Below are 14,308 nucleotides of genomic sequence, written 5' to 3' on the forward strand. Positions count from 1 at the left end.
CACTGCACAGCAGTGCCATATCCTTGTACTGTACCCTTCCCAGGCACACATTCGGCCAGCGCAGAGTCACCTCTCCTGTGCTGGGCAGCACTCCACATCCAATAGATGCAGGCCAAAGGACAAGTTAAGCGCACAGCAGCCGAACTTTAGAAATGGAGTGAGCCTGGAGGCATCACTCCAGTGACACAGATTAGGAAAGGACCCGTCACTCCTACGGATCATTACACTCTACGCTGCCACCACCGCACTCGAGCCGCTTCACTCGTGGCAAGGCAGTAGCCTTCCATCAGGCCCACGGCTGAAGGTTCATTCCCCAGGACCAATCACCCATTCAACCTAATAATCCCAGTGACACATTTTCCCGTTTCGTTATCATGGGAACTGACATCTCTTCGGGATAGGCTGGGTTTATCTTTAGTTTTGGTTACTTTGGAACTTTGACCTTCTCTGAATCTGGACAGTCTGACAGAGGACGTCAGCAGGTATTTCCCACACTTCCCTCTCCGCATTGTTACATTGTCTCAGGACATTGCCTTTCCCAACAGGGTTTGTGTTCTTCCTTCCTGAGTATCCAAGCGGATCATCTGTGTTGGCAGTTTCTGTTGAGCAGATCAGTTTCCCAAACACGCTTATATCTGAGGCCATAAACTAAAGCATATTATGGACAGTAAAGCATATTTTTTTTATTTATATAATACTTTTTTGTATTATTCTCTATAAAGCACTGTAGTGTGAATGGTACATAAATACAGCATATTCAAATTTATGGAACTATATTAATTCAAGCAGCATAAAAAAGTAAACTTAGAATAAATGGGTGCGTGGAATCGTCCGGTGAATTTGGTAGTTTTTCAAGTTAGATCTGAATTCAGTTACAGAACTAGAAAGGAAGACAGGCGAAGGCATAAGCATTATACATAGAGATGCAAGAAAAGGAGGAGAGCAGAACTGTAAAGCTGCACATGGTGTAAATTGGTGCAGATCTTGTTTGAAAAGGGTGATGGTCACAGAGAACAAGATGGAGGAGAGAGGACACCAGAAGAATGAGGACCAAGACTGTAGAGGTGCAAAGATAAAATTGAGACGAGAAGGGCAAGTTATATAGAAGATCCAGGAAAGCGGGAAGTCTCACTAGTGCAAGGTGCACGCAGACCCTAGAAGGCCCAGATAGGGAATAGACCGAAACATTAAAGTCAGTGGCAGCGACGCAGCAAAAAGAATGGAACCTTTCTGAATATTGAGTTGGAATCAATATCCAAATGCAATGGTAGAAGTGAGTTGTGCAAAGATAAAAACCCAGAGATTATGAGCAGAGATAAGTGAATCATTCGTGGAATTTACAGTTGATTAGAAGAAACACTGGTTTATGAGAGTAATAACCATAGGCGGCCTCTTAACCCCTCCCACGCTTATGAAGGAACCGCTCCGTCACGCCCCTCGGGTGGGCTGTGCTGGTGACGGAGCGGTTCTGTCATGGCCCGCTCGCCGCGCCTGCGCGGCGCTGATTTCGCACCTATGCGGTGGGTTCTATTAAGTGGGCGGGCCATGACGGAACCGCTCCGTCACAAGCACAGCCCACCCGAGGGGCGTGACTGAGCGGTTCCGTCATAAGCGTCGGAGCGCCGCGCGGCCCCCCAGCCCCTTAGCGCTGCGGCGTAATTGCCGCCGCAGCGAAAGGGTTAAGAATGGTGCAGCGGAAGGGTCTGCCATCAAGCCTGACAGCGCAGAGCGGCGAGAGCAATCACATTATTATAAGAGTGCAGGAGGGGGGTGTTTCAATGCTTGTTTCAATGCTGCTGCCATATTATTTTATAGGACTATAGCTGCTGGGAACCAACATTGCAGTATACTTGCATCTCAGGAAACCGATTTAGAGAAATCTCAAATGGCGCAGAATACAGCAGACTGCAACAAATCCTGTGCAATGTCTAGATGTAAGGATGAAAGGAACATAGAGACAGATTTATGAAAGAGAAGTGAAAAAGTAGGCTAAAAGCAGTATGGAGGTATGATATACCGAGAGCAGTGGTACTGTAGGTGTTGGCAAATGCCGGCCAAGAGCAGTTATTCAACATAAAACGTACAGAATAGTGAGTGAGACGTTGTCCTGAAGATATGTACTGTGAGGGCACGAGATAGGATTATCACCATTGATTTGAGCAAAGCACCATTTGGAAGGGCTACACATACTCAAAGGGGTTAGAAAAAGAGTCAATAATCTCATTAGAACAGTTGATTCCGTTGGTCGCATCTGGAGCGCAGTGAAAGATGGAAAGGTTTACTTTCAAAAATGGTTATGGGGAAAACCTGAGTTCCAGACTGGAGGGGTGAAAGGCTCAGAAGGAAGCAAAGTCTAGAACAGAGCCATAACCAAAACAGATCATGGGGTTTGAAATGTCAGTTTAGGGAAAAGAATAACTGATCTCCCTCCAAGACAGTCAAGAGTCAGTTGTGGATGCGATCACATATCACAGCTACGATTATGGCTCCATCTTTGCAAAAAACAAAATACCATATGGGTAACTCACACGCGGATGAATGAATAACTTCAATAGCATCATCTCAAGGGGCCCCTTACTTTGGAGAATTTCATTATAAACTATACAAGTGTGAAAGAATAAAAAAAATAATAAAAAAATGAGAGCAGTCCTAATCAATACGGTGTTCTCTGCCGTATAGCGAAAAGGGTCTCTTCTCAAGACCAGTGCGAGTAGCAAAACCACAAGTGATGGCAGCGGCGCAGACTTTAGAAAAGTAGAAATAGCCGGCTTGTAGACTGAAGGTCAGTGGCAAAGATGAACATTTAGACTTCCTTGTTTGAGTGAGGTGAAGCCGGCCATAACAGCCGCCAAGACCGAAAAATAAATGAGAACTAGAAAGAGAATACAATAAAAATGCACGCGATGCATGGAAATGAGGTGCGGATGTTGGATGTTTTATCATCTTCCAATAATTCATACTTGCGTCAATGTGCAGGTCTAACCTCTCGAACAATCATTCTTACTCCTCCAGCATTATTTTTCTATTTTGTTGGAATAATATGTTAATGCTTTTTTTGAAGTTTTCAGTGTATGTTGGTTCATAATACAAATAGGCATCAGTATTGTGAGATATTGAAACTGACATTGGCTTCCGGTAACCTCAGGTCTTTGTATAGAAAGTCGGAAAGATGTCCAGATTTGGGATGTGACAAACACAACCTCCCACTCAGTCCTTAGTTTGGTTAAGAGCATGTTTTGTTCCTACATCACATATATTTGTGGTTAAATTAATCTTTGGTTCAAAAGATGTGAGTAAGCACCCTTAGAAGGTCAAAAGAAATTGAATAGATTATATTTTTGAGTTTCTGGATTCCCAGTAGAACTACTTTTCATCTCCTGAGGACTTGCCCTGGAACGCCTCCTCTTCAGAGGACATCTTAACAGCAGCTGGTGGAGCTACGCTTGCTGCGGATTCTGTCAAGATTTCTGTTCACGTTCACATTTGCTTATCTTCTTTGCTCTCGTTTTAGGGTGATCTTGGGATTCACTGATCTGTTGACTCTTCATTAACTACAAATTCTTAACACTAAAAAAACCATTATTACACAAAAACATACTGCATAGTGGGGTCCTTAATCAAAGGCCTGGATATTCCCTTTAGTGAGTTTCTATTTACAGTTACCCTGCATCTTAGTACAAACTGATTCTTGAGTCACACACGTCAAGATGTTGCTCCACTTTAAATAAATAAAGGGTACTGAAGTTCTACTCGCTGAGCTCATACTGGGTCACATGCAGTCTATTTCTGGAATGTATTTGTTGGTGTCTGGTCAGATTAGATGAATGGCTGAAAGTTTTTCCACATTCTGTACAGCTATAAGGCTTTTCTTCGGTATGAGTTCGCTGGTGTGTTATTAAGTTGGCTACCTGTGTGAATCTCTTCCCACATTCACTGCATGTAAAGGGCTGCTCGCCAGTGTGTATTCTCTGGTGTGTGACTAAGTGCTCGGACCGACTGAAGCCCTTGCCGCATTCCCTGCAGACATGTGGTTTCTCACCGGTGTGGATCCTTTTGTGTATGATCAGGTGTGATGGGCGTCTGAAGCACTTTTCGCAGATGCTGCAGGAGTACGGTTTATCTCCCGTGTGCATCCGCTGGTGTTTGAGCAGCATCGACAAGTCACTAAAGTTCTTTCCACATTCTCTGCATGTGTAAGGCCTTTCCCCTGTGTGAATCCTCTTGTGTTTGACCAAGTTGGACAATTCCCTGAAACTCTTTCCACACTGATTACAAATGTAGGAATCAACTTCAGAGTGCGTCCGTTGATGCAGGAACAAGGATGGCGGATCCCTGAAGCTCTTTTCATATTCAAGAAAGGAAAATGGTGGATGAGCTGCAGAGGTTCTCTGGTCAGTTTGTGGTGTTGGATTCTGATTGAAGTATTCTCCAAATTCGGTACATGTGAATTCTTGCTCTCTGCTCTGTGTTCCTTGGTTATCAACGCTGGGCACTCCTAGGACATACTGTTCACTCTCAGTGGGCAGAGTTGTTTCCTTGGTGGAATGATATTCACAGTTCTTTGTTTTGCCAGTTTCATCCCGCTCTAGAAACCTCTCTTCAACTGGTTTCATTTTTTCCACAGATCTTTGAGACTTCCTCTCAGTGTATTTATTGTTGAATGAAGTCTCTGTAGGAGTTAAAGAAATGCAAATGATTAATCCGTGACCTTAACATGGAAAAACTCCAGCTTACATTTATTTATAAAGAAATGTCCATCATAAATCAGCCATTGGTTAAATAATGTGAATATCCTCTTGCTACTACAGGAGAAAAATTACTTGTTCCCTGATCTTCTGTATTGGCCTGTGAGTAGCTATTGATATACTAGTCCCACCAAAATCATCAAAACATAACAAAAGAAAACAGCCCTTTGGAGGAATGCAGTTTGAAAGATAAAGCTAATACAACAAATCACAAAGGACCTACAGACTTGGCCCAAAAAAACATCATAAGACAAAATGCGGCAACACATAACCGAATATACAAATCATCAGCTAAAGAAAGCTACCACTCACGCACAATCCACAACACAAAATGTCCCAATAGAATTTTTTTTAAATACATTCATAATCAAAACTGCACCCAAGGAGGCCACCCCACACTAGCAATTTTGTGACAAACTGACAACTCATCACACAACCAAAGCAGGCATGTTAGATTCATAGTGACACACAAAAACTAACCGTACTAACCCATTTCCCACACCTCCCCCAAGGGAAGGTTGACACAGCCACTCACTCCTTCAAGGGACTATCAACAAGTGAATTTCTGGATGTTGTCAAAGTTAGCAGGCCCGCCAGTTGACCTTCTCACCTGTGTCCCCCATAAATCTTCAAAAACATTCTTCTAACACCCTCAGCAGCCATCCAAGTAAGAACACTGATCGGCAAGTGTTTTACAGCAAGAGTTTCTCCAGTAGCCTTAAAAAAGCCAAACCTACACCCATTAGTAACGAAAACAAACCTGGACCCTCAAGACCCTGCAATAACAGACCTACGGAATACCTTACATATTTGTATATGCCCAAGTATAGAGAAATTGTCATTCATATTATTTTATGTTTTGTTAAATCTGCTTATATAGCGCATGGCTACCCCAACAATGGGGCGTACCAGCGCTGCGGACATACCTAGAAACAGAGCAACACAACAGATGAAGTGAAGTTAAATGGAAGAGAACAGCCAAGTTTTAATTTGTTTACGGAACAGCAGGTGGTTAGAAGTGGCCCGAGCCCCGAAAGGGATCGAGTTCCACAACTTCGGCGCCAAATACCTAAAAGAGCGACCACCAGCTCTGCACCTACGGATCTTAATCGTGCTTGCCATGGCATGCTTAACCATGGCAATGAACTTCGCTCCGCTAGTGGAGGTTGCAGAGATTTGTTAACTACGCATTACATTGAAAACACAGAATTCACGCAAAAACTCCGACTCCGCCATGTAGCGGAGTTAGTATTAGCTCTCAGCTGAGCCCGAGAGCCTGCCCCTTGAGGAATGTTTTGATATTGGATACTATAATATTCACTACACTCTAGAATCTCGTCCCATAATGCTTTGCAGGGCCTTTGGTTGGGATCGTATTTTTGCCCATAACTGTGCTTGGGGTGGTCCTAGGAGGATGGAACCACCACCGAATCGTTCAGCAAGATGTGCTCTTTGCGTTCAAGGTATCTGCTTGGTTCTCTCCCTAGGATAGTGAGGACCCCAAAATCATCTCCTCTCTCACTGCTTCCTATATTTTCATTTTCACTTTTGTGAGATGACTATATGCATTTTAGCATGTAAAGATAGGGGGGCATATTATCAAGAAACGGCGTTCAAATTATCGCTGCTTTAAGTGGCAGGAAACTGCCGCTAAATCGGCAATAATGGCCTTGATAATATGCCCTTGTGAATTATGTTCTGGTGTGAACATTGGCAGTTTCCTGCCGATAAAAGCGGCGATAATGTATCGCCCTTTCTTGATAATATGGCCCAGAGTTACTTGATGTTTTACAAAAAGTATGTGAGGTTTCTGTTTTATTAATTGGGATGAGACGGAACGGAGTTACGGAGCAGAGTTCACAGAGCTTTTGTTCAACTCTGAAGAATTCCACGTAGTGGTACTCTGCCAACTTCACCCACCATTAATTCATATGTACATTTGTGTGTGTATATAAGGGTCTAAACGTTGTATGGGATTGGTATCATTATGTGTAAACATATGTGAATTCATATGCTTATATACGTCCGTATGTAGGAGTGTCTGTGTCTATATCAAAAAACAATTAAAACGTGGCTGTGTATCTGGATATGTAACGGTTGATGTGTGCATATGTATGCGGGCATCAATTTGAGTTTAGGCTTTGTAAAGGGATGTACATTCAGATAGGTATATATAAGGTTATGAACATGTTTATATGTATATATGAATATATACATGTCTAGGTATGTACATATGACCATATGCATGTACGTGTCTATGTACATGAGAGTATACATTGCATAAGTATATAAGAAATATATATAAAGGAGAAAAATGTTATGTATATGAAAGTATGTTTATGCATTATGTATATCTGTATGGCATAGTATGAAGATAACATATGTACGAGTATGTATACGACTTCATTCTTCTGAGTGATAATACATAGATGTCAGACCATGTAAATATGATTATAGGTAGATACCTGTACCTAAGCATATGGTTTTATGTTTTCTATAAAGGTAGAACTGTATATTCAGATATTTATAAAGAAAAACACTGCTTGCATATTCAAGCACGGCAAAATATGCGTGCGTGTGCATGTATCTATACACATGTATATGTTTTTATCCTACTAGCTGGCCAAATAAATATTATTACATTTTAAAGTGATGTTATAGTTAGGTGTTAATGACAGTTTAATAATAGAGTTTCAAACTAACAAAACTACTGAAATCCACTAGTTATAATTATCTGAAGTAACTCTAACTCATGGCCTAACATATGCATAACTCGTGCTCCTGCTATGCACAATGTTGCCACCAATGATGTTATAGGCCACTGTCATGAGTGATTATTAGAAATTGTGTTTGTGGTTTGCAGAGGTATGCACCCTGTCCAAGCAGGAACCCCGATCTCAGTCATGGTAAGTCACAGACACACCCTAAACAATCCTGTGCTCACCCTCTGGAAGCTTGGCACAGAGCAGTCAGGTATTCGTGCAACACTTCAGACTTTAACCCAGTGAAAACACCAGGTTCGAAAAATAGATGATATTATTATGAATAAAATATGATGAAAACAACAATAATCCATCACGTAGAAGCAGAGATGTATATATTTAAAGACTAAATACAAAAAGCTGGACTGGAACAAAGCGAAGAGTTCAGGCAGACTGTGATGGAGCGCAGACCGGAAACAAGGCCCACGCAGGGCCCACTGAGCAAAAGTACCTTGATCTTGGTCACAACAGCGAGATTTGTCCGTGATTTCCAGGCTGTTGAGCAGCGACGGTTTCTCCGCAATGGCAGAGGATTTACACCCCCCCCCCCCTGCAAATAGCCAGAAAATGAAAAATAAAGTGATAATAAACAATTTTGCTATCATTTTATTTTTCGCTGTTTGGCACCTAACGCAAGGGATGGTAGACTCTCAGGCAGTGGTTGAGGTATGCTGGTCCATGGCTGTGACGGGCTTTGCAGGCATGTGTCAGAATCTTGAATTGGTATCTTTTGTGTATGGGGAGCCAGTGGAGTTTCCTAAGGTGGGGGTTGATGTAGGTCCAACTGGGGAGGTTCAAATGATTCTGGCTGCTGAGTTTTGTATGATTTGAAGTCTCTTCCTGAGGTGTGATGTCATTCCGGTGTAAACTGCATTGCATTGCTTTAGTAAAGGCGGCTGGTGATGAGGGCTTGTGTGACTGTACATCTGGTGGAGACTGGGAGCCACTGGAAGATCTTATGGAGCATGTGGAGGGTGAGGAAGCAGGTAGAGGAGACTGTGTGGATCTGGTTTCTCTTGCTGAGTTTGTTGTGGAGGATGATGTTGAGGTTTTGGGCTCGATCTTTGGGGGTGGTGTAGGGGGCAGGGGGCTTGGGACCCCGGTAGGGGGGCCGCCAGGAGTCATCCCAAGGTGAGGGGGTGTTTCTGAAAATCATGATTCTGTTTTGTCTGTGTTGAGTCTGCGGCAGTTGTCTTGGATCCAGTGGCGATGCTAGTCATGCAGAGGTTCGCAGTTGAGGTGTCTTTAGATAGTGAGAAGATGAGAGTAAGAGAAGATGTTGAGTCGGTGGTTAATGACAATGCTGGCCAGGGGGGGTCATGTAGGTGTGGAAGAGGGTGGGGCTGAGGGATGAACCTTGAGGGACGCTGCAGATGATGTTCTTGGGCTTAGTTGAGAAAAGCAGGAGGAGAACTCTGAGTGTTATCGGAGCGGAAGGAGGCCATCCATTCGAAAGAGTCATCTTGGATGCCGATCTGGTGGAGGCTCTTGATTATGGTGTGGTGGGAGACTGTGTTGCAAGCCGCTGAGAGGCCTAGAAGGATGATGAGCATGTGATACAATGTCAAAACCAAAGGAACTGACAGTGTTGGCAAGGAGCGGCTGGGGGGTATAAGTAAACACTGAAGAGTGTGGGATTCAAGAGGATCCCTGGGGCACCCGACATTAAAACTGGTGAAAAAGAGCCCCCCTGACTCTTTTTCCCCAGTTTGCTTGAACCCGATTTGATGTTTGGGAGACACTTTAGACATTACTTCCAAGGGAATTGCATAAATTTGGACAGAGAGATACTGTTTTATTTTCAAAATGTGAGGAGAGTACATTGCATAAAACCTTTGAAGGTTGAATGGAATTTGTACAGGATTTGGGCAGCAGAAAGTTTTTGGCAATAAAAAGATGTCACAGAAGGTGTTAGGTGAACTACTTATGCTCTCCTTGAAGTAAGCGCAATGAGCGTTTCTAATTGATTGATGGTATATGCAGCTTTATAGATTATTTGATCTGACATCACGTAGGATCGCCTCTAGTTGCGTCCCACTGCAGTTAATTCGAGCAGCAGGGGCCGATGGAGTCCTGAGGTTGGATTTAAAATGTTTAGGGAATAACCCCGTCCAGCGCACTGGTGATCCAGTCATTACAATCTTCATTTGCATCTGCGGTGTCAGTGGGGACACCAGGGAGACTGACACTGAGAGAGATGGTAAATCTACCAATGGTTAGCTCCAACCAGGGACAGTCTTTGTACGACGAGAGTGGGTGGACTTACAGCGAGGACTGAAATCAGGGAAGCAGTTGAAGTGGATTACAAACTGGCCAGTCCAAGCCACCAGCAGGATCTGGGGCCATGACATCAGCAAGGTTGGTGAATTAAGGATCAAGAGGATGCCCTGATCAGTGGCTAGACCCCTGAGGAGACCGAGAAAGACCTGGCGACTGGAATGGACCTTGTCTTTTAGGTCAGGATGAAAGCTGGTGCGGGATGTGGGGCGCGGGCCACGCCAATGTCCTGGGAGGGTACGCTGCCTGAGCTTCTGGGGATAGCTGTATTTTTAACAAGAAACATTGTTCAAATATCTGTTGTAACGATACAGGAGCGGAGAATGAGCCAACCCCTCCTTGCTCCATAGAACACCATGATCAGGAACGGGCGGTACCATACCAAGAAAGGGGTGCGGCAAGACACATTGCTGAAGGGGATGCTGAATCATTAACCTCAGGCCAGAAGGCATAACAATGTATGCAGGGAGACTTGGCACATTATATTATATTTAGGTGGAGAGGAAACTATAGCCAGGAGTCAATTTAGACCTAAAAGTAATACAAAAGATTTATGGCTGTGTCTCCTTTGAAAAAGTATTAACCCCTACCGCGTTTTCCCGCTGTGCGCTAAAATTTTAAAAATGGCTTGTTTATGACAAAGCCAGCTCGTCGTCCGCGCAGCGCAGGTAACGTTGATGACGAGCTGGCTTTGTCATCAGCGCCGAAGGGGTTAAAAAGCAGGCTGACCACCTCATCAGCCGAGGCTTCTGATTATCTTTTGTATTACTTGTATGTCTAAATTGACTAGTTGCCTCTCCACTTGTATATAATCTAAATTACGAGCAGCTGACCATCGAGGTGGGTAACTTACTGTCTGTGACATTATAAGGTGGTGCGGCTTTGTAATCCCTGGCTGCTTTCCTATCTTGTTCAGACTTGGCATACAACCATGCTGTTGGACAGTAGTTATAATTCAGGTAGACAAAAGGAGGGAAATTGGTGACAAAAATGGTTAGGACTTATTTGACCTTTGACCTAATCCGTATTAATACTGCTGAACTTCTTATAATTCACTCAGCCGAGATAGGCGCTGTGTTGAAGGATACTAAAACACCGAATCACAATAGCGGCCATCTTAGGGGAGGAAAAGTCACAGCGCTCTAGCGCTTTAGGCACCAGTATAAAGGCAGGGAGCGCGAGGCTTCGCGAGATTCTACTGTCCTCCTGAGGCGGAAAGCCGGAAGACATAATGCATGTGTTGTAACTTTATTTTTTAATTACTTGGTTCATTTGGCTTTTCGCCGCATTTTAATTGCTCTCCTTTGCAGGACTCTGCATCCAGCTTATCCCGCAGACACCCTTCACTCAGCCGAGATAGGCGCTGTGTTGAAGAAGACTAAAACGCAGAATCACAATAGCGGCCATCTTAGGGGAGGAAAAGTCACATCGCTCTAGCGCTTTAGGCACCAGTATAAAGGCAGACGGATATGCCTCCGCGTAGCGGACGCGCATTTGTCGCGCCGAAGTCAAGCCAAAGTTCAGCCCGTCTGCGCCCGTCTGCGCTGAGGACGGGCCAAGGGCCGGACATGCTGCTCAGGTCCCCATCATTAACCAATTGTCCAGAGACCATATAGTGTCTGTTGGACTTGGCCTTTTTCCCCCAAAATTTTTCGCTTTTGACCCCCTTATCTAGACTGTCTCCCCCATGGGATTAAACCTGTATAGGCCATGAGTGGTGTGAGACCCCTTGTGAAAAATGTAATTACATGAAATAATGTGAGCACTTGTAAAATCCCCCATTTTAAAACTGCACCTGACTGAAATGTAGTGTTTTTAAAATGGATGCCATGGCCCTGGGTTTTGCCACTGGACTGACATAGGTCAGCGGACTAGATAATATTACCCAGCTACCCCTAGCTTTTGGAGGGAAAGCCTGGCACCCAGGGTGCTCACCCCCTCCCCTAGAACCAGTTTAGGCTAGATGTGCCAACATTCTAGAAGGTCCTGGCACTGCCTGGGAGGAGGGTATAAATAGGGAGAAGTGTCACCAGAGAGTCAGTCAGCGCTGGGACCAAGAAGGGAGGGGATCTACTGTGAGGTGCTACCGCCACATGGGCCTGTGAGCTGGGCCCTGCACCCTTATAAACCCCCCCGCTGCTGTCCCCATGGGCCCCTGACAAGGGAGGGCCCCTTCCCTGGTCACTGACGTTGGATGGACCGGGAACCACGCCAGCACTGCGTGAAGAAGCGCCCAGGAGGTGAGGAGTGTACCCCTGAGGAGGACTGTGGGACTGTTCACCCTCCCCCCTGTGAGGTGTGCTGCAGTAGTGCTGTTTTGGGGAGGTTGATGCCCCCAAGGAAGCGGTGGCCCCTCTGGAAGCGCTGGGCTGTGAGATGTCTATGGTGAAAGGCTGCGGAAAGCTGACTGACGTAAACTGCCGTATCGCCCCATAAGCGCTGGATGTCTAAAGGCTGTTGCTGCCTGTGGAGCTGCCTGGGGAGGATGGTGCCCCCAAGGGACTGTGCCCTGTGATTGGTGTGGCCCCCGAAGTGCTGTTGGTTCTGAGGACTGTGTGGGCTGAGGGAGGAGCTGTCCTCTGAGAAAAGCGCCCCGGTCTCGGTGGAGAATAGCGACAGAAAGATAATTAATTAAAAGGGAGCCTACCCCTTATTGCCGCCGATTTCACCGCCGCAGCCCGAGGAGTGTTGGCGCTGCCTTGCGCCCGTCGTAAATTGGTGAAAATCACCACCGCGGCCCGGCACCGCCTTTCAGGGACCCCCACCGTTGTGAATACCGTTGCGGCGGCCCCCGGTGTGAGGAGAGGGCCGCCGAAGTGAAGAAAGGGCCGCGCTAGGCCCTGAGGCCGGCGGATCCCCTATCACGTGACGGAGGCCCGGCCGCGTCATCGGCCCGCCCCCGCCGCGCACGGATTGGCCTGCGCGGCCGTGACCTTTTTAAGGCCGCGCAGGGATTGGCTGACGGCCGGGAAGGCCAGGAGAAGGGGATTCGAAGCCCCGGGTCCCCGTGAGGTCGGAGGGGGACCCGGGTGAAGTTTGGTTGCAGGGCCCCCGTGCCAACGAGGGAGCCCCGAGTGAAGCGACCGGAGCGGGAGGCCACCCCGCCGGTCTGTGCCCCGAGGGAGAAGGTGCGGTGAGGTAGGCGGGGCCGGGGCACACTGTCGGTGCCAGCCCCACTTCCCGACCTGAAGCGCCCGGAGGAGAGCAGCTGTGAGGCTCCCGTGAGGACCTGAGGAGCCCCGATTGAGCCGCCCAGACCTCCGGTGAGGAGGAGGAGTCGGGTGATTCCCCCAGAGGGGAGAAAAGTTCCCTTCGCGTGTGCCACGTCAGGGGGCCTCGAGGCACATTGTCGGTGCCTGCCCCCACCGCAAAGGAGGTCCTGGACAGCCGGTGAGTGTGGGCAACGGGGCACAGGGTCGGTGCTCGCCCCCCCCCCCCCCCCCGGAGACATTGTAATTGAGCTCGTAGGCCCTAATTACGCCAGGGCCCCCGTGAGAAGTACCAGCAGGATTGCCAGGCATCTGAACTGGGCTACGACATTTGTTAATCCCTGCCTGGGGTGACCAGGTGAATGCCAGCTAGTGTAGGCCCTGGGATTTGTGTTAGTGTGGCAAGGCAGTGCTTCCGCTGAATTCCGCACCCAGTGTGTCAGTGTGTTTATGACCTAAGGGCACCCCCCCATATAGGTTGGCTTGAATGAGCCGGGAGGGAACAGATGCCTAGGGGGCCTTCATTAGATGATGCACCAGTGGGTAGGATTAGGCTCATGCGTATGGTTTAATACCTGCCAATGCTCTATAATGTGTATGCCTAATGTTCATGAAGAGAGTTGGCTGTGGTGTACACCCTGATGTCTTATGCTTATAGTGATGCCAACGTTCTGCCTGATGTTGATACCCCAAGGTTGTTGGTAGAGGGAGCCTAGCTATTTCCTTACAGGTGTTCCTGATATATAAGGAGGGCTCCGACCTGATATATATGCTGGGCGATGTATGTTCCGCCTAGGTTGGTCCATGGGTTGGCCTGATGTTATTCCAGGCCCTTGTTATGTACCAGAATGATGGGCCAGATAGGCTGATTTATTGCAGATGTTCCTGCCCATGTTATGCCGTGATGCCCTAATGTTTTCTTTCCCTAACAGGGGTTGGGTTGGTGTTAATGTGCATGATGGTTAACTATGCTAATGTAGAACTTTTGCATTTACAGCCTTCCCTGTAGGATGAGAGTCTGAGTTGGCCCCGCCAGATTGGGCTCCAGAACTAATGACATTTTGAATCCATTTTTTTTTCCCTTACAGCATGGACTACTTCCTATGTACATAATTCCCCCCCTTTATATACTTGGCTCTGGCGCCATTGGGCGTCTTGTGTGACACTACTGTTTTGAATTCTTTTGCCTTGCAGGTTGGAAACCCTACTAAACGACGTATCTTTTTCCAACTCAAACTGGTGTCCTGCCTCTTTTGGGTGTGCCTGGTGTGTTGACTGTGGGTATTGCGTGAATGCTTCACATGTCCTCGAAGTT

The 14,308-nt window shown here is 46.5% G+C and overlaps 1 protein-coding gene across 1 annotated transcript in view; it reads right to left on the reverse strand.

Moving 5' to 3' along the window:
* Window positions 1-658: 658 nt before the first annotated feature.
* Window positions 659-14,308, reverse strand: part of LOC144752257 (uncharacterized) — a 65,584-nt gene continuing 51,934 nt past the window's right edge. The window contains exon 4 of the mRNA XM_078640265.1: window positions 659-4,669. Coding sequence (XP_078496391.1) covers window positions 3,747-4,669 — 923 coding nt within the window. The 3' untranslated portion in view covers window positions 659-3,746. The remainder of the gene's footprint in view (window positions 4,670-14,308) is intronic.

The sequence above is a fragment of the Lissotriton helveticus genome, chromosome 4_2 (genome assembly GCF_964261635.1).
Source record: "Lissotriton helveticus chromosome 4_2, aLisHel1.1, whole genome shotgun sequence".
NCBI classification, from domain to species: domain Eukaryota; kingdom Metazoa; phylum Chordata; class Amphibia; order Caudata; family Salamandridae; genus Lissotriton; species Lissotriton helveticus.